At 37.3% G+C, this 18,375-nt stretch overlaps 2 protein-coding genes across 7 annotated transcripts; one reads left to right on the top strand and one right to left on the bottom strand.

The window, feature by feature from the left end:
• Positions 1 to 188: 188 nt before the first annotated feature.
• LOC104752362 (nuclear-pore anchor) lies at positions 189 to 14,381 on the top strand. The gene is made up of 48 exons (XM_010474477.3): positions 189 to 823; positions 914 to 1,060; positions 1,139 to 1,237; positions 1,429 to 1,557; positions 1,653 to 1,745; positions 1,833 to 1,898; positions 2,064 to 2,153; positions 2,234 to 2,311; positions 2,668 to 2,771; positions 3,193 to 3,313; positions 3,399 to 3,491; positions 3,682 to 3,730; positions 3,830 to 3,933; positions 4,011 to 4,079; positions 4,247 to 4,393; positions 4,498 to 4,602; positions 4,673 to 4,786; positions 4,891 to 4,969; positions 5,436 to 5,485; positions 5,585 to 5,658; positions 6,162 to 6,264; positions 6,343 to 6,477; positions 6,543 to 6,641; positions 6,721 to 6,762; positions 6,849 to 6,902; positions 7,120 to 7,299; positions 7,675 to 7,722; positions 7,833 to 7,880; positions 8,197 to 8,280; positions 8,354 to 8,428; positions 8,529 to 8,713; positions 8,809 to 8,911; positions 9,280 to 9,396; positions 9,500 to 9,592; positions 9,803 to 9,961; positions 10,054 to 10,107; positions 10,260 to 10,373; positions 10,571 to 10,648; positions 10,774 to 10,923; positions 11,022 to 11,093; positions 11,423 to 11,578; positions 11,677 to 11,760; positions 11,849 to 11,927; positions 12,009 to 12,085; positions 12,177 to 12,326; positions 12,474 to 12,587; positions 12,696 to 12,870; positions 12,949 to 14,381. The coding sequence occupies exons 1-48, from the start codon at positions 515 to 517 to the stop codon at positions 14,280 to 14,282; spliced, it is 6,282 nt and encodes a 2,093-aa protein (XP_010472779.1). The 5' UTR covers positions 189 to 514; the 3' UTR covers positions 14,283 to 14,381.
• LOC104752363 (uncharacterized) lies at positions 14,319 to 18,083 on the bottom strand. Of its 6 annotated transcripts, none has more exons than XM_010474478.3 (9): positions 17,248 to 18,083; positions 16,735 to 16,808; positions 16,506 to 16,614; positions 16,337 to 16,407; positions 15,897 to 16,253; positions 15,321 to 15,803; positions 15,019 to 15,231; positions 14,791 to 14,934; positions 14,319 to 14,699 (listed from the first exon to the last, which is right to left on the bottom strand). In XM_010474478.3, exons 1-9 carry the CDS (start codon positions 17,279 to 17,281, stop codon positions 14,604 to 14,606), a joined length of 1,581 nt encoding a protein of 526 aa, XP_010472780.1. In that variant the 5' UTR covers positions 17,282 to 18,083; the 3' UTR covers positions 14,319 to 14,603. The 6 variants fall into 6 exon arrangements, with proteins under 6 accessions (XP_010472780.1, XP_087345901.1, XP_019093437.1 ...); XM_087489775.1 differs by having other exon boundaries at positions 17,599 to 17,900; XM_019237892.2 differs by having other exon boundaries at positions 17,554 to 17,662.
• Between the last annotated feature and the right edge of the window lie 292 nt (positions 18,084 to 18,375).

The raw sequence follows: 18,375 nt of genomic DNA, 5'->3' as shown, positions 1-18,375 counted from the left end.
TAATATATATTGTTTAAAATCAAGTTTTCTAATTTTTTTGATAGTTTCAATGGTAATTTTTTATTATTATTATGATACTTGAATTTTTGATTTCATATCATCAGTTTTGGATATATTTTAAATTTTATTACCCTAAAAAACAAGTTTAGAGATTCCAAACATATAGTCAATATGACCAAATGTATATTGACTTTATGAATTCATAAATAAAATTCTTTTTTTTGATGGAAAAAAAGATTTCAAACACTTAGTTCTTGATTTATTTCTCACTCATAAACCCTTTAGAATAGTAACAGAGATTACTGTTTGATATTTACATTGTAATTTGTAAATATTTTTGATGGATCTTAGTCTTTTAAGTTTAGCACTTCAATCTTTGTCTCATCTTCCATTCTCACCCAAAATCGCCGGCGCAAAAAGTGAAATTCAAATCGTCGTCTCTAATTCGTCGGGGGAAACCGAAGAACATTAGGTATATAATCGCGGTTATTTTCTGAAACTAGGGCACGAAATTATGCCCTTGTTTATGCCAGACGAAGAGCTGGCGCGGCTATCTAGCGACGCCGCGTCGGTGGTTGCGGAGAGAGCCGACGAGTACATACGCAAGATATACGCCGATTTGGATAGTGTACGTGCTAAGGCTGATGCTGCTTCCATCACGGCGGAGCAGACCTGTTCGCTTCTCGAGCAGAAGTACCTCTCGCTATCTCAGGATTTCTCTTCCCTCGAATCTCAGAACGCCAAGCTTCAGTCTGATTTAGACGATCGTTTAGCTGAGCTTGCTCAGTCTCAAGCGCAGAAGCACCAGCTTCATTTGCAATCGGTGCGTCGTTGTTCCTTTATGTGTTGGAGTGTATTTGTTTTTCCTTTTGGAATCCCTAATAGTTATACTGGTCTTATGGTTTCGATGCAGATTGAGAAGGATGGAGAGGTGGAGAGGATAACGACGGAGATGTCAGAGCTTCATAAGTCTAAGAGGCAACTGATGGATTTACTGGAGCAGAAAGATGCCGAGATTAGTGAGAAGAATTCCACCATCAAGAGCTACTTAGATAAAATTGTGAGTGCTTCCCTATATTGTTACCACATGTATACACCTTTTCAACCTTGTAACCCTAATTCTTGTCCTATTTCTCAGGTTAAGCTGACGGACACTAGTTCAGAGAAGGAGGCCCGACTAGCTGAAGCCAACGCAGAATTGGCACGTTCTCAGGCTATGTGCAGTCGTCTATCTCAGGTCAGATTATTGATTGCATTTTAAGATTTGATTGTAGCTTGCTTGTGCTTTTGGAGTTCTTATATAGTGCTTATTATCCTTTTGTTTAGGCCAAATTACTTTGAGTCTTACCTTAATCTCTAAAGCGTCATGTAATAATATGTGATGATCCTCTTACAATGTTTATAACATATGGTTTCTGATGGAAACAGGAGAAAGAACTCACGGAAAGGCATGCCAAATGGCTAGATGAGGAGTTGACAGCCAAAGTCGACAGTTACGCTGAACTCCGTAGAAGGCATTCGGATCTTGAAGCTGACATGTCAGGAAAGCTTGTAGATGTAAGGCCAATATTCTATTTTTTTCTAATACTTCTTTCTGTTTTCTTTTCTTATGTGCAGTTCAGTTACTTTAGTGTCATTCAATTTTCTGTCAGGCTGAAAAAAATTATAATGAGTGTTCTAGTTCATTAAATTGGCATAAGGAAAGATTGAGAGAGCTGGAAACCAAAATTAGCTCATTACAAGAGGTAATTATGGCTCATAATAATATTTCGTCTTATATCTTATTGTTTTATCCGCTATGGGATTTATTTTTTTTTTCTTTGTATCCAAAGGACCTCAGCTCTTGTAAAGACGTAGCAACGACCACTGAAGAGCAATACAATGCTGAACTTCACACTGTAAGTTTTCAAATCTAATGGTTTCAAACATTGAACCTCTTTTCATATTTTCTAGCTGACTGGAGAGATAAGTATGTCATAAATATTGTTGTGGCATTTCATAGTTTCAGAAATAGACTTTCATAGGTGTTGTTTTTCCAATCTAACCCACAAGCTGTTATATAGGCGAACAAGCTTGTTGAGCTGTACAAGGAAAGTTCGGAGGAATGGTCTAGAAAGGCTGGCGAACTTGAGGGTGTTATTAAGGCTTTAGAGGTAAGTTTGCCATTACTAATCAGAGCATAGGGTTCTAACTTTTGTGTTACCATGTTGAGTTTCTAATTATGACTACGCAGGAACGCTTGAGCCAAGTCGAGAATAGTTACAAAGATAGACTTGAGAAAGAGGTGTCTACAAAACAGCTGTTAGAGAAGGTAGTAAGACCCTTCAGTTTTTTTTGCTTTATCAATTATTATTGCCTAGCTCTGGTAACTTCTTTGGCAGCATCCTTTTCAACTTATACTGAAGGTGTTGTGTGTAGACCCAATTGCTAGTATGATATATTGATTTTCTTTGATTGTTTTCTAAAAGTTATTAGTTGATTCAGCTTTCAGAATCTAGGAGAAGTAAAATTTTCTGTGATCTCAAAATTTCTTTAAGTTTTTTTTTATTTTTTTTTTATTGAGAAGTGGTTTCTATGATTTACCTTTTGGATCTACATGGTCTTTCTTCGGTGCATTTTAAAATTTATTTTCTAGTGATATAGTTTATTTCCTTCTTTGCAAATCAGGAGAACGAAGACCTTAAACAAAAACTTGAGAAGTGTGAAACAGAAATTGAGAAAAGTAGGAAAGTAGATGAGCTGAATCTGATACCTTTCAGCAGTTTCACAAGGTATGCCTCTATTATTGTATACTCGCTAGTCAGATTTGCTGCAGTTGCTTACTAAACGAGCAAAAACTGAGTAAAAGTGGGGATAAGTGATATTGTTTCTTTCAAGAGATCCATTTTCCAGACAGCTTATTTTGTTTGCAACTTATGTTGATAACCTCTTAGGAAGAGGCTCTTACCAAAATGTGGGTCTTCTAACACTAAAAATACAGCAGTCACTAAGGTTTTTAATTTCTAGCTGTTGCTAGAAATACTACGTAGTTTAAAACTTTTTAGGGGTTTACAATGAAGTGCTTTTGGAAGAGTATTTGCTCTGTCGAAGTAGATTATACTTTTACTCAAATATTGTAATATTTTGATTGTCCTAGTGTGTACACAACATATAAAATTCTCATATCTTTCTCCTGACCTACCTTTGGTCCAGACGCGGTGACGATTGTGGGACCAGCAACATGATAGAGGAAAGCCAGGCAGTAATTTCGAAGGTTCCTGCTGGTGTGTCAGGAACTGCACTAGCAGCTTCACTCTTACGTGATGGATGGAGTGTGAGTTTTAGTCTTAGTATATCCCTTCAGTTTAAAGTTTTTCAACTCTGTTGGTGGTGTATAAATCCCTCTTTTTATCTTGTAGCTTGCCAAAATTTATGAGAAGTATCAAGAGGCTGTTGATGCCTTGAGGCATGAGCAATTAGGTCGAAAGGAAGCTGAGATGATACTTCAACGGGTATGATTTACTTATCTTGTTATTACTACTTACTAGGTCGTTGTTAAACATTTAGGTGCCAGTCTTTTCCACTTTTGTTTTGTCTATATCTCTCTATGTTTCACTATTAATTTCAACCACAGTTCACTAATGACTTGAGCATATCATTTTTCGTTTCCTTTTAATGTATTCTTGGTATCCTGCTTTGTAGGTGTTATCTGAATTAGAAGAGAAAGCCGGATTTATCCAAGAAGAAAGAGGTATGATCCAATTATGTGCTTCTAGAGCCATATCTTTTACTCTCCAAAGATGTCTTTCATTTTCTAACCTACGTATGTGCAATCTGTTTTTGTTCTCAGGGGAGTATGAGAGGATGGTTGAAGCGTATAGTCTAGTTAATCAAAAACTTCAGGATTCTGTCTCTGAACAATCAAAGATGGAGAAGTTCATTTTGGAGCTAAAGGTACATGGCTGGCATTATTATTGTGGTTGTTCAAAATGCGTTCTTGTGCTGTTCTTATACATTTATCTGTTTGATAGGCTGACTTGAGGAGACGGGAACGTGAAAACAAACTATTCCAGAAAGATATATCTGACCTTCAGAAACAGGTAATTTGACGATCTATTCTTCGCTGCTCATTATGTTTTTGGTGGTCTTCAGTTTCTTGACTAACATGACTTGCTATGTTAATAGTTGAGCTTTTATCCGACTGATGTGCACCTGGTTGGTTGCATGCCTAGTCAATTGATACGTTGTGTTTGTTTCCACTATTTAGGTTACAATACTACTTAAGGAGTGTCGTGACGTTCAACTTCGATGTGGAGCTGCCAGGGATGATGATGATGACGAAGATTATCCTCTGCTATCTGATGTTGAGATGGATAGGGAATCTGAAGCTGACAAAATCATTTCAGAGCATCTTGTAAGTTTGTTTCTTTATCTCGACGTCATGTTTGTGTTAGATTTTACTTTGCAAAATAAGTTGTGGATGATTAATGCTCTTCCTCATGTTGGGACAAATTTCAGTTAAAGTTCAGAGATATAAATGGATTAGTTGAGCAGAATGTTAAGCTGAGAAGTCTTGCTCGTAGTCTTTCAGAGGAGATTGAAAGTAGGGAAATGGAGCTGAAGGTAAGGAGGATTTTTTTTGCATAGTTTCTATGGTACGGTTGAAGTTTTAAAAGAAGTTTTGGAATGCCAGGAAAAGTTTGAGATAGACCTGAAGGATAGGACTTATGAAGCTTCTGCCAAGGTAGCCACCATACTAAAACGAGCTGAAGAGCAGGGACAGATGATTGAATCACTTCACACATCTGTAAGCATTTCTACCCTTTAAATATTTTCTCTGTTACAGCACTTGGTAGATTGAGGTTGGATTTCTTTTCAATAATTGATATTGTATATTTTGTTCTTTTTCAGGTTGCAATGTATAAGCGATTATATGAAGAGGAGCAGAAACTTCATTCATCTGATTCTCGTTCTTCAGAGTTGTCTCCAGGTTCTACTTCTATGCATCATTATGAGCTTACTGCACTACGTATTCTTAAATACCCTCAATAATTGGCTTCGTGGCTATGTTCACCAGTTTGTGAATTAAGCCATTTCAAATTTTACCCCAGATGTCAAGGTTTAGTGGGGATGTAAGAAATCTTTGACTATAGTTGATGCTGTTCTCATATTCAAACGAAAAGTTAGTTTATTAGGATTTTCTTAGCTATTAAAAGTTAGGTTGGAAAGCATCTGCATTTGGAACAGATACCAAATTTTTGTCTTGTTTTCGTATATCTCAATTGTCAGTAATTAAAAATAATGCTGTATGCACAAATATTATGTGGCTTTCTGTAAATCTTATCGTGTTAGTAAAGAGGCTTTGCAGGCTGTTACATGCTTTGCTCAGAAAATCGAATACATAATTTCAGTCGCACATTTGCTTTAAAATGGCTGACAGAGATGTGTTTTTGTAGCTGTAGTGCCAGGAAGGAAGAACTTCTTACATCTGCTTGAGGATTCAGAGGTATGATGGATTACTAAATCTTTCATTCCTCTTCTTTGTTTCAAAGAGTTTCAAAGTAGTTGTTTGGACTCGCCTTATTGACTGGATTGGTTGTTCCAGGAAGCTACTAAAAGAGCCCAAGAAAAAGCTTTTGAACGCATCCGGAGTCTCGAGGAAGAGTTTGCAAAGGCTAGGTACATATTATCATCCTCTTGGCCTTTATATTTCACTTACTGGATAAGTTATTACTTTTTGTGTAGATAAGCTAGGGTGCCGCTGAACATGTAACCCATTTTGTTGGACATGTAACACATTTTGTTGGACATGTAACACATTTTGTTGGATAGTCAAGTTGAGAACCCAAACCAACACTATTCAATTAAAAGAAATAAAGTGTGGAAACACTAGTGTATCAGAAGTGAAGAGTGAAACGTTATTGCACATGCCGGTGGATTGCTGAATATACTATCTGAGTTTATTTTGCAATACCAGTGTAGTTATCCTATATAACTTACATGAAGTATAATCATACACCTTGAAACATAGAGAAACAACATGAACAATGGTTATATCTAATATAGCATATACATCCATGAAACTCAAACTGTAGCTATTTATTTTTGTCATTATTTCCTGTTATTACTGTGTCGTAATATTATCAACTGCGTTGTTTTCATGTTTCTCCTTTGGATTTTAGGAGTGAGATAATTGCAGTAAGGTCTGAACGAGATAAGGTGGCGATGGAGGCAAATTTTGCTAAGGAAAAACTAGAAGGAATCATGAAAGAATCTGAACGCAAGGTGATCTTTTTCATAAATTCATATCATCAGCAGCTTGTGCGTTCTTCAAAGTTCTTACCTTATCTGTGTTCATCGTAGAGAGAAGAAATGAACAGCGTTTTGGCAAGAAACATAGAGTTCACACAGTTAATCATTGACCACCAGCGGAAATTGCGCGAGAGTTCCGAGTCTCTGCACGCAGCGGAAGAGATTTCCAGAAAATTGTCTATGGAGGTTGTACATCAATCACTCTGTTTAATTAATGATTTCCTTGCTTCAATACTAACAGTCATCTATAGGTCTCGGTTCTCAAACAAGAAAAAGAGGTGTTATCAAATGCTGAAAAAAGAGCTTCTGATGAAGTTTCTGCTCTATCTCAGAGAGTTTACCGTCTTCAGGTTGGAAACATGAGAGTAGTGCAAATATTATCTTGTGTACTCTTTTTTCTTTTTCTTTTCTTGACCTGTTTTTGTGCAGGCTACCTTGGATACTGTACAAAGTACAGAGGAAGTTCGTGAGGTAAGAAAATCACCTTTGATTTTTGTTTAATAATTATATACTGGAAGGTGATACCGATTAAAAATGAAATAACTTTACCAATACAGGAAGCAAGAGCTGCCGAGAGAAGGAAACAAGAGGAGCATATCAAGCAACTTGAGGTTAATTGCATATTTGATGATTCTTTTGCTGTCACAATCGTTAGTTTTCTTCAAAATTATCATGTATAAATGAGTAGAAGTTGACTGATTATTATCAAGCAACCTGAGGTTTATAGCATATTTGATTAATCTTTTGCTGTCACATTCTTTAGATTTCTTCAAAATTATCATGCATACGAGTAGAAGTTAACAGATTTTTTTACCGTTATTTTCACAGAGAGAATGGGCTGAAGCTAAGAAAGAATTGCAAGAAGAAAGGAGTAGTGCGCGGAACATTACTTCGGACAGCAATCAAACTTTGAAAAAAGCTGTAATGCAGGTAGAAGAAATGGGAAAAGAATTGGCTAATTCCTTAAAGGCGGTCTCAGTAGCAGAGTCCAGGGCTTCTGTGGCTGAGGTACTGTTTCAAGTCTATTTCACCTTTCTTAATAACTTAAGACTCATGAATACATGAATCAATTCCGTACTGCATGAAAATCACCAGCATCTGTCTGCGTTTACTCTGTTCGGCTCCTAGGTTGCATACCCTAATAGCTTTCCCAGGTCAACATTTCCTGTTCATTGGTGGTACTTTTGTGAAGGGAGTCTTTGCATGTAGTTTGTGTTGGTGGCAATTAGTTTTACCACTTGTGAATAGGCCCAAACCAATTACCAGAAAATCACGACATTGTCATTCCACTTTATTTTACGGCTGTGGGCCGTCCATTCACATATTGGCATGATCATTTTTGGCTGATTATAATTGATATTTACTTTGCATGTGCGAAATTAGGCTAGACTTTCTGATTTGGAGAAGAAGATAAGAGCGTCAGATCCTAAGGTAAATATTTTTGATTTTTCTAATTTTTGAATTGTGGGATAACTGCGAACTGCAGAGTCCTGGATGGAATTTGCTATTACTAGTTTGTAACGATTTATTTTCTCACTTAGGTTCTTGATATGGACAATGGTGGGATTATTTCTCTTTCGGATAATGAGGTCAGTGAAGTCAATTTCTTTGCAGTTTTAAATTTCTGAAATGTGACTTTTAAGTTTTGTAATTATGGTATTGTTCCGATTTCCTGGTTGCAATCTATTTGTAAAAAGGCTGCTCATGTTATATTCCTAGAAGTATTACATGTGACTCATGCAGGATTTAGGATCTGTTTGATGAATTCTATCATGTAGATTTGAGGCTTCTGTTTCAGCTATTGTTTTGAGTTTACCTTTTACTTGTGGCATAGCAATCCAATATTTGTTTGTGTAAGGTGGTCTGTTAATTTTTTTTTCTGGGTGTGGTGATTATTTCCTCTAGATGTCTGTAGAATTGCGTATCGCGAAGGACGAAATTGAAAAATTAAGTGGAGACGTAGAATCTAGCAAAAGCCACATGCTCCAGGTACTTCTTGAAATGAAAAAGTTGGTTTTGATTTCATTGTGACTGGGAACTGACCTTGCGAACCATCTTGCAGTACAAGAGTATAGCTCAGGTGAATGAAACTGCGTTAAAGCAGATGGAATCTGCCCATGAGAACTTCAGACTTGAGGTATTGTTCGTTGTGTTTGGATGAAACAATGATCACTTGTGGATCTGCGATAGAATTAGATCTGGTGTAGGTTTATTTTACAACTGATGGCTGTTTGTAGGCTGAAAAGAGACAAAGATCGTTGGAAGCAGAGCTTGTTGCTCTTAGAGAGAGGGTGTCAGAACTTGAAAATGACTGTATACAGAAGTCCGAGCAACTAGCCACTGCTGCTGCAGGAAAAGAAGATGCTCTTGTATCAGCATCGGCTGAAATTGCAAGTCTGAGAGAAGAAAGCTTAGTTAAAAAGTAAGTACTCTGTTATGTAGAGCAAGTATCTTGTTTTCTCGTGGACACACAGACGCATGTTCATTCTTAAATTGATGGTGTGCGATTGACTGCAGTTCCCAAATGGAAGCATTGAATATCCAAATGTCCACTTTGAAGAATGACCTTGAGATGGAACATGAGAAATGGCGTGTTGCTCAGAGAAATTACGAAAGACAGGTTGGTTAAAGCTCTCTATTTGAAGAAACATTTGACCATCGTGCATATTCTTGTTGGCGTTGGTTTTTATTGGATGGTTCTAGAAACTGACTAGATTTTATTATTCATCCTATCTAGATACTGACCAGATTTTTTTATTTATCCTGTTTTTCAATTTCATGAAACAGTGGTCTTCTGGATTCTCTATTTTACTGCACCTTTGTCATCAGATATTTCTAAATTGAGTTTTATATTACATGAAATGGTTGTTAGTTAGTTTTGTCATAGCATAAGGTCTTACTGCCATCTACTGATTCTGTTCTTTCTTTCTTTCCATAATATTACAACGATCTCTCTTTTTTTTTTTCCTACTTTTTTTTGGAGTACAGGTTATTCTGCAGTCTGAAACTATTCAGGAGCTTACAAAAACATCACAAGCTTTAGCAGCCCTTCAAGAGGAGGCATCTGAACTACGTAAACTAGCTGATGCACGGGGAATTGAAATTGTAACTTCTACCTTACAAAACTTCATTAAATTTGTGATTTTGAATATTTCTATAATAATAGCTGATTTGTGACACTTCGATTCAATTTCTTGGCGTTTATCAGTCTGAGCTTAATGCCAAGTGGAGTGAACAGAAATTGATGCTAGAGCAGCAAAAGAATCTGGCTGAGAAAAAGTATCATGAACTCAATGAACAGGTGGCGTCTGCTCCCGATCTCTTACGATTATATTTTGAGCAGCCTTATTTTTTTCTATGCATGACAAAAGCACCTCTCGTTGATTATCTTTTTGACATTATTTAATGTGTTAAGGATAGTTTTTTCCCATCTGTTTATGCTCAACAATGCTTACTTTGGCATGTGGTTCTGCTACAAGTACTCACTTTTCTTAATTTCTCTATACATCAGAACAAATTACTTCATAGTAGACTTGAGGCTAAGCATCTCAACTCCGCTGAGAAGGACAGTCGTTCTGGAAAAATATCATCTGGGAGCACTAACACAGATCAACCTGAAGATTCGGGTTTGCAAAGTGTAGTTAACTATCTACGCAGAACCAAAGAAATAGTAAGAGAATTCTTTGTCGGATTGCTGTTTCTTTCTTTCTGCCCCTTCTCTATACGGTGGATTATCTAAGTCATGTACATCCTATTTGACAGGCTGAAACTGAGATCTCACTAATGAGACAGGAGAAACTACGGTTGCAATCGCAAGTGAGTTGATGTCTCCAATCTTATCCATTATTTGGCCACCATATCCTTTTTTGAGTAACAACCATACACACATGAAAAGGGAAAACCTCCTCTACTTTTACATAGTTTTGGCTGCGGTATGAAATTTTTTTTTGCAACTTGTTATTGTCTAGCTTGAGAGTGCCTTGAAGATGGCAGAATCTGCCCGGGAATCACTTAATGCTGAGCGCGCCAGTACAAGAGCCTCATTGTTGACTGAGGATGGAATCAAATCTCTTCAGCTTCAGGTAATGTTGGGTTATTTGATATCAGATAACAATATAACATAAGAACTAATGATCTTGCTGCTTCAGTTCCTCTTAGTTGAGTTTTTTTTATCTGGTCAAAGTCAATATTTCCAACTTGGAATTTGTCTTTTGGATTCCTGATATATTGTTTGGGTTGAAACTATTATTGTTTTCTGACTTCAAAGCTCTCCTCGCAGGTTAGTGAGATGAGCTTGCTCCGTGAAAGCAACATGCAACTCAGGGAGGAAAACAAACACAATTTTGAGGAGTGTCAGGTTCGTAATGGAACCTTCACATAGATTTCTTTTCCTTCATGTCACTCGAATGACTGAACTACCTTCCACCACCTGATTCTGTTAGTGTTGTTAGAGAAAGCTGATAATTTTTTTTAAAACATCAGAGATTGCGTGAGGTAGCTCAAAAGGCTAGGATGGAATCAGAAGATTTTGAAAACCTCTTAAAGAAAAAGCAAACAGAGTTGGAATTGTGTATGAAAGAGATGGAAAGGCTAAGAATGGAGACAGATCTTCAAAAAAAGAGGGTTGATGAGGCAAGTCATTATAAACTTCTTGCGTCATATATTATGGGCTCATATTTTCAATTACTTTTTGTTACTGGTTTGTACTTACAATTTGTTGCTTTGCGAAGTTGCGGGAGACATATAGAAACATAGATGTTGCTGACTACAATCGCCTCAAAGATGAAGTGCGGCAATTAGAGGTAATGCCAGATTATATGGCGTTGTCGAAATTTCTGCTATAGTGAGGCTTTCTCGAAGGGTGTGATATCCCAAAGTTCACTATATTTTGCTGTCTTGAAATTAGTTACAATGTCAATGCATGAATGTTACCACCGTCTGCTGAAGGTTACTTAGTTAGAACTCTAGTGTAGACAATTGTCATTTTGGCTGATGAATATCTGATGAATCATTTGTTAATAGTGTTTGAGTTATGCAGATGTTTAAATAATTTGTTCGATTCTTGAGCGTCCCACTGTGCTTTTCGTTTTAAGTTCTCATATCCTTTTTGACGCCATAATATGATTTTTAGGAGAAAATGAAAGTAAAAGATGCTCATGTTGAAGATTTCAAAAAACTTCTGTTAGAGAAGCAGAACAAGATATCTCTATTGGAGAAGGAGCTAACAAATTGCAAAAAAGATCTGAGTGAGAGAGAGAAGAGGTTAGATGACGTTCAGCAAGCACAGGTAGAATGAGAATCTCGCTGAGCTCATTTTAGTTTTTACATGTGAAGAAGCACTACCCCATGTAGATTTACTTATCTGTCTCTGTTACTTTTTGTTAGGCTACTTTGCAGTCAGAGTTCAACAAGCAGAAACAAGAGTTAGAAAAGTTCAAGAGAGCTTATTCTTCTTTAAATACGACCAAGGTTCGAATTCTTTATTTTTTGTTTTTTTGTTTACCGACTCATAGATTTTTCACCTTTTCTAATAGCGATGTTTTATTATGTCATGAAGAGAAAATACGAAAAAGAGAAGGAGGATTTGAACAAAGTAAACCAGTCACTCTCTAAACAGTTGGACGAAGCCAAAGAAGGTAACTAGTTATTCTTTCTTTCTAAATCCGATTGGATAAGTTATGTATGTATCTGCTCATGTTTTCTATTGCTGCCGAAAGCTGGAAAGAGAACAACAACTGATGCTATGGTGGAGCAGGCCGTTAAGGAGAGAGAGGAAAAAGAGCATAGAATTCAGGTATTAAAAATTTTGTATCTGAATGTGGCTCCCGCATTTCTGTTTTTTTGGTGTTTCTGTGTATTCTTACACACTTGAAATTTTACTGCAGTTTATGGATAAGTATGTTCATACACTGAAAGAGGAGGTGAAGAAAAAAACTGAAGATTTGAAGAAAAAGGATGAGGAGTTAACTAAAGAGAGAACAGAACGCAAGTCTGTTGAGAAGGAAGTTGGGGATTCCTTGACCAAAATTAAAAAGGTTCGAATACTTTCCATCCTCACTTTTGTGTGTCTTGTTACTCTCTTCTTGTAGGAATCAATGGAAACTATATACCATATTCTTCACTTTGAAATCCTTCACCCAATAACGTTTTAGTTCATGTATTCCCTACCATCTGTTTATCAGGAGAAAACCAAAGTGGACGAAGAGTTTGCTAAGCTCGAGAGGTATCAAACAGCATTGGCCCATCTCTCTGAAGAATTGGAAAAATTGAAGCAAGCGGATGGCAATCTTCCTGAGGTAACATGTTTTATGTCATTTGGATGTACATAAACATATGTGTATTATGTTAGGTCAGATTTATGATTATTTTACCAGTTTGTTCTAAACGCTTTTGTTTTTCCATAGGGTACTGCAGCTGTCCAGGTTCTATCTGGAAGCATATTGAATGACAAAGCTGCCGCTTACGTGTCAGCTGTAGAGTACTTCGAACGTGTGGCTCGGTCTATTGCCATCAATTCTCAAGTCAGCACAAAGCCTACTGATATGGTGACTGAACCTTCCTCTGGCACTTCTGCTGCTGGTAATCAAAAGCACACCCAAACGACTCCCAAATTGTGATATTTTTATTTTACACTGACGAAATTAATCTTTGGCGCAGTTGAGTCTTCGGCCATTGCGAGAGCCCCTTCTTCGACACCTTTAAAAGCTCCGGTGGCAACAACCCAGCAGCCACCCAAAGTAGCGACAGACAACAAAGAAAAGAGATCGACTTTGCAGAAACCAAGCACTGAGGTCCGTAGACCAGGTAGTAGTAGGAGGATTATTCGTCCTCAACTTGTCAAACCCGAGGAATCTCCCCAAGTTGATGTTGATATGCCAGAAGCTGAAGGAGCTGGTGATGATGGAAAACAGTCTGCAGCCCATGAAACAGAAAGCCAAGTGACCACATCTGTACGACCTGTCCGTAAACGCCAGGCTGAGTCGTTGGTTCCTGAGCCACAACTAGAGAGTCTGATTCGAGGGGAAACCAGTCCTGAGATTGCACCACCTGCGTCGAAGAAGACAAAAGTATCTGAGTCACAACCTGATGCTTCCGAAGGTCAAAACCTTGCAAAAGAGCCAGCCATAGAAGAATCGATGGATGCTACTACTGCCGCTGATGGTGACAATGAAGAAACAGAAGCCGAGAATGCAGAGGAGGAATCACTGGAAGCACTACAAGAAAATGAAGCTGAAGTGCAGGATAAAGCTGATGAACCAGTGGAAGAAAATCCAACTGAGATAGAAACCATCCTTACTGAAGAAGAGTCTAGGGATCAGACCGAACAAGAGAACCAAGAGCTTCTTACAGATATGGAATCCGATAAGGAGGAAGGAGAGCTCGATCTAGACACACTTGAAGATGTGGATGAGGCTACAGATATAGCAAACATGATGAGGAGTCCAGAGAAAGAAGAAGTGCAACCTGAGACGCTAGCTACCCCCACACAGTCACCTACCAGGATGGAGACTGCAATAGAAGAAGCTGAAACAACCACTGAGACACCGCTTGAAGATGATAAGACCGATGAAGGAGGTGATGCAGCTGACGAAGCCTCTGATAAACCTAACTATGCTAATGATCAACAAGAAGTGCCAGAGACTGATCTCAAACCAGAGACCACAGCAGCTACAACCTCCCCTGCATCTACCGCTCCACCCACTTCCTCTACTCAAGCTTCTGCTATTACTTTAAGCGGAGCTCCAGACACAGAAGAAACCAAAAGAGCTGCGTCACCAGGTGGTGAAAGTTCAACTATGGTGACACTAGCTGAAAGAGCAATACTGAAAAGAAAAGAAAGAATAGCCAGTCTTGGAGGAACCGCTAGAGCTCCTAATCCAGCCATCAGAGGTCGCGGTCGAACTGTAAACCTTCGAGGAGGTGGACGATTGCTGACTCGTGGTGGTCGAGCCCCACGTGGTGGACGTGGACAATCCCCGAGCCCGCAATGATTTTTGTTGGGTATGTTAATAACGGTAGAGAACGCATTTCATGTCTAAACCTCTTTATTTTTGTCCCTCGATTTTCTTATTTCAGTATTTAAAACCAAACCCTATCATTGCCAATGATTACATATTGCAAAACATATCATAAGCACAAACCCACAAAACCAAAAAGAGAAGAAAAACCCAACATTACAACATACAACAAAACAATAGAACACGACGGCACTCGCTTGTTATCAAATCAAATCAATCCGACACAATCGGACGGTTTATATTGATCCTTGAGAAAACCAAACCAAAAAACACTAACAGATTTTACTAGTTTGGTTAGTTCACAGTCCCGGTTAAATCCGTGTTTCCCTCTTTGGCTGTATTGGATATCTCCATTTTTTTGAAATCAGCAACCAGTTCTTCTTCTTTCTTCTGTAATGAAAGGCGTAAGATCATTCTCGTAAGGATACATACAAGTAAAGAGAATGATTGGGAGATAATATATAGAGGAGAAACTCAGGACCTTTAATACGGGAGGGAACCTTAGCTTCTTCTGTACCATAACCTTCTCTCTGTTTTCATAAAAATCGAAATCATCTAATATAGATGTCTTTGCTGTATAGCTCTTGAAAATGTTCAACACTTCGTTTCCTTGCGGCAACCTCACCTATATATGATGAAATTTTTTGAACAGTATCAGATAACTTCTTGACAATAACTCAGTTTCTTGAGCCTTAAAAAATAGTTTTACCTCTTGTGTGTCTCTGCTATTGGTTACAGGCTTGTTCTCATTGTTCTCAAGTATTATATGTCGTAATTGCGGATTTGGAACATCTTTGATCATGTGCCACTTGACTGGAAAATAACCAGTCCACTTATCTTGCTGCCAAAACTCCATGCTTTTCTCATAATCCACTCGCCCAACCATTTCAGCAACACCGCAGAATTGCCCACTTGCATTCACCTGAACCCAATAAAACCGATCAGAGACCAAGGAGATGTATCAAAAATGCATACTGATATCACCCAAAAAAACGAATGCTATTTACATACCGAGAAGAATAGGAAAACCGGGCACTTTACACTTTTCTCTGCAATCTTCTTCTGAGATTCTTGATACGCACTGTCTAACTTCTTGTTCCCATTGAGAGTACTAGACCAGACATTGTACTTGATGCTCTTGTGTATGTCGTCTTCGCTATAAGATTTGATCACAAAAAATATGGCTTCCTCGTATTTGGTCTGAAAGCTAGGGAGGTTATATTGATCCCTTCTGATCACAGAACCAACACAGTTGCTTATTTCATTCCCTTCAGCATCCAACGTACAAGACTCACATTCTCCATTGGTAATATGATCTTGACCACTTGCTAGGTCATTCGTGCTGTTACCATTTTCTCTGTTCCTCGCTTTCGCCTTGTCCGTTTCGTCACGATTTAAAGCACCAGACTTCTTCTTTACCGGGTCCATCGGGTATGCAAAGCCACCTCTTTCTTGATTATGCAGTGGGGGTGGAGCATAGCAGTTCTGTAACGCCTATTAACCCCGACCAAAAGCCAAAGAATAAGATCAGTAATAGCTTCTCGAAAATGTGAAAAGAGAGAAGAATTGAAGAAGACAAATGTTTACTTTTCGAGGTGTTTTGGGACGATCTCCCATGCTATGACCGGTGAAGGAGTTCTTGCTCCTTGAGTAATAATTGTTATGGTTATGACTTGAAGAAGATATGTTCTGTTTCAAGGGTTGGGTATTTGAAGCAACGCCATACACATACTTGTCTCCAACAGGGTCCCATAGATAGGTCGGAGATGAAACATCTCCATAACCAAATTGGTTCTGATAATAACCCTGAGCTGCATACATGGGCGAGTGAAGCGCCTGACTCGATACACCAACCGGACTTATAGGCATATAAGCTTGGCTAGCATCATAAGATTGAAACCCTGGCATCAAGTAGATCAAAGATCCATTTTCCCCTTGCATCACCTTACAATCGAGATCAAGAAAATTGTCATTAAAAATATCTCAGACTCCTCAAATTCTCTCTCGACAAGGAAGGTTTTGATTACCGGGTACTGAACATCTGTTCCATAACCATAGTATCCGTTATCCTTTGCTTCTCCAACAGAACCATCAACACCTGAATATAAAAACACAAGTTACTGAGACTTATGACCATCCAAAAACATATTTGAATTTATCTTATATGTTATGAGATGTGTAAAAAGGAAACAAAACCTGGATAGTAGAATCCGTAGTAGCCACCATAAGGACAAGGCAGGCCTTGATATGTCTCAAGAGTTTCATAATACGGCTCTGACTGATTCCTTTTCTCTTTTGCAGAAACCTTTAATGTTGCAAAACAAGAAGAAACACATACTGGTGATCATCCTTAATTAATTATACCCCCAAAAAAAGAATCAATCATCTGTAAAAAAAGAACAGAGAAGAGAGAAACTTAATTTACCATGGAAGTGGTGGAAGCAGTGACTTTAGCAAGAGGATCCACTCTAAGATTCTTCACCATATCTTCAATAGCAGCTGAAAACAAATAAACAAATTACGTTACCAAAGGGATCAGATTCAGAAAGCCACCAAGAAACCAATCAGTACACAAGACAATATATATGTATGGATTTTGAGTAGAAACAAATATTAAAAATCTATTGATGCCTTTTATTTTCTTATCGATGTGAAGAAGAAGAGACAGGTTTCAAACGTGAACTGATGTCTGAATATTTAGTCGTACCGAAAAAAACTAACAACCAGGCGTAAAAATGATATAATATAGTAGTGTTGAAGATAAGACATATGAGTATAATCATAAGAAACAGAGCACTATATATATAAATAGTAAATACACACACATAAAGGATTGAGATAAAAAAAAAGGTCAAACGCAAAAGTTAAAAAGACTTGTAAGAAGAACACAGACAGATTGATTAAACACGTGTGTGCGTGCGTGGGAAAGATAGAGTACATTTACGAGGATATTTTGGAACATGAGAAGTCATCGAAGACGAACTAGTAGTACAAGACGAAATTTATGTGTTTGAGTAAGAAACAGGAAAAAAAAAAAATCAGAACACAGATGAAGAAACAAAGTTTTACAAAGTAAGTTTTTTGTTTTTTTGTAATTTCTCAAGAATTATTTAACTAGAAAAAAAAACTTTAGAAAAGATTTTTATCAAGAAGACGACATCAGCAAAAGATATGTGTATATTTATATTTTTGTAAAAAAAAGTACAGATACGGAACAGAGAGACAAGAAATGGTAATGGCTTACGAAGAAGAAGAAGAAGAAAGAAGAACAGAGAGTTTTATTTTCCACCTTTTGTTTCTATTTTTCTTTTTCTTTTGCAATCCTTCCTTCTTATTTATTTCGGTTACAAATATATAAAACAGAATGGAAAAAAAAAAAAAAAAGAGGTTGGGAAGAGGTGCAGATGGACGGAAGAGAATTTTCCACGTCATGGATTCTTGATATAAACGAAGAGTGACCGTTGGATTAAGCGACAAAGGCAAAAAAAAAAAAATTAAAAACATCTTTTTCTTTTTCTTGCCAACTTTTCCATCTGGAGAATCTATTCTTACACAACTCTCTTCAAAGTGCTTCTTCCAAAAAAGTTGAATAAAAGTAAGAATCTTAATTTAGCATTAACTAACTCAATTTTATTTCTAATATAAGTATAATTTCTTCAGTATGAATATATTTATATTCTATGGAAGAAAAAAAAAATGAAAGTTAGGACCAGTTCTTGTGGTCGGACATACAATAAAAGCATAGAATAATATTATAGATAGTTGAACAAAAATGAACTTGACTCGGTCTCTCTCCATGTATGTATACTTGAGTCCGAGCAACACCACAAATTAAAAAAAAAAAAAAAAAAACTTTTTTTACTCGAAGAGTTTTTACCACCTACTTTTTAAAGTTTTCTCAACCATATATAGATATTATTAATTTGCTCTTGTGTAAACAAAATTAGATATATTCTTTCTTTGATGAAAAGAGATGAACAATTCCTATACGGTACAGTTGTTGTTGGATTATTTTTAAAAATGTTATTTTAGATTGGAGATTGAGATCTCATACTATTGATAATTT

Source organism: Camelina sativa, chromosome 16 (genome assembly GCF_030686135.1).
Source record: "Camelina sativa cultivar CO46 ecotype springtype chromosome 16, ASM3068613v1".
Taxonomy (NCBI): domain Eukaryota; kingdom Viridiplantae; phylum Streptophyta; class Magnoliopsida; order Brassicales; family Brassicaceae; genus Camelina; species Camelina sativa.
Note: the sequence above shows the minus strand (reverse complement) of the source record. Positions and strands in the feature narration are given on the sequence as shown.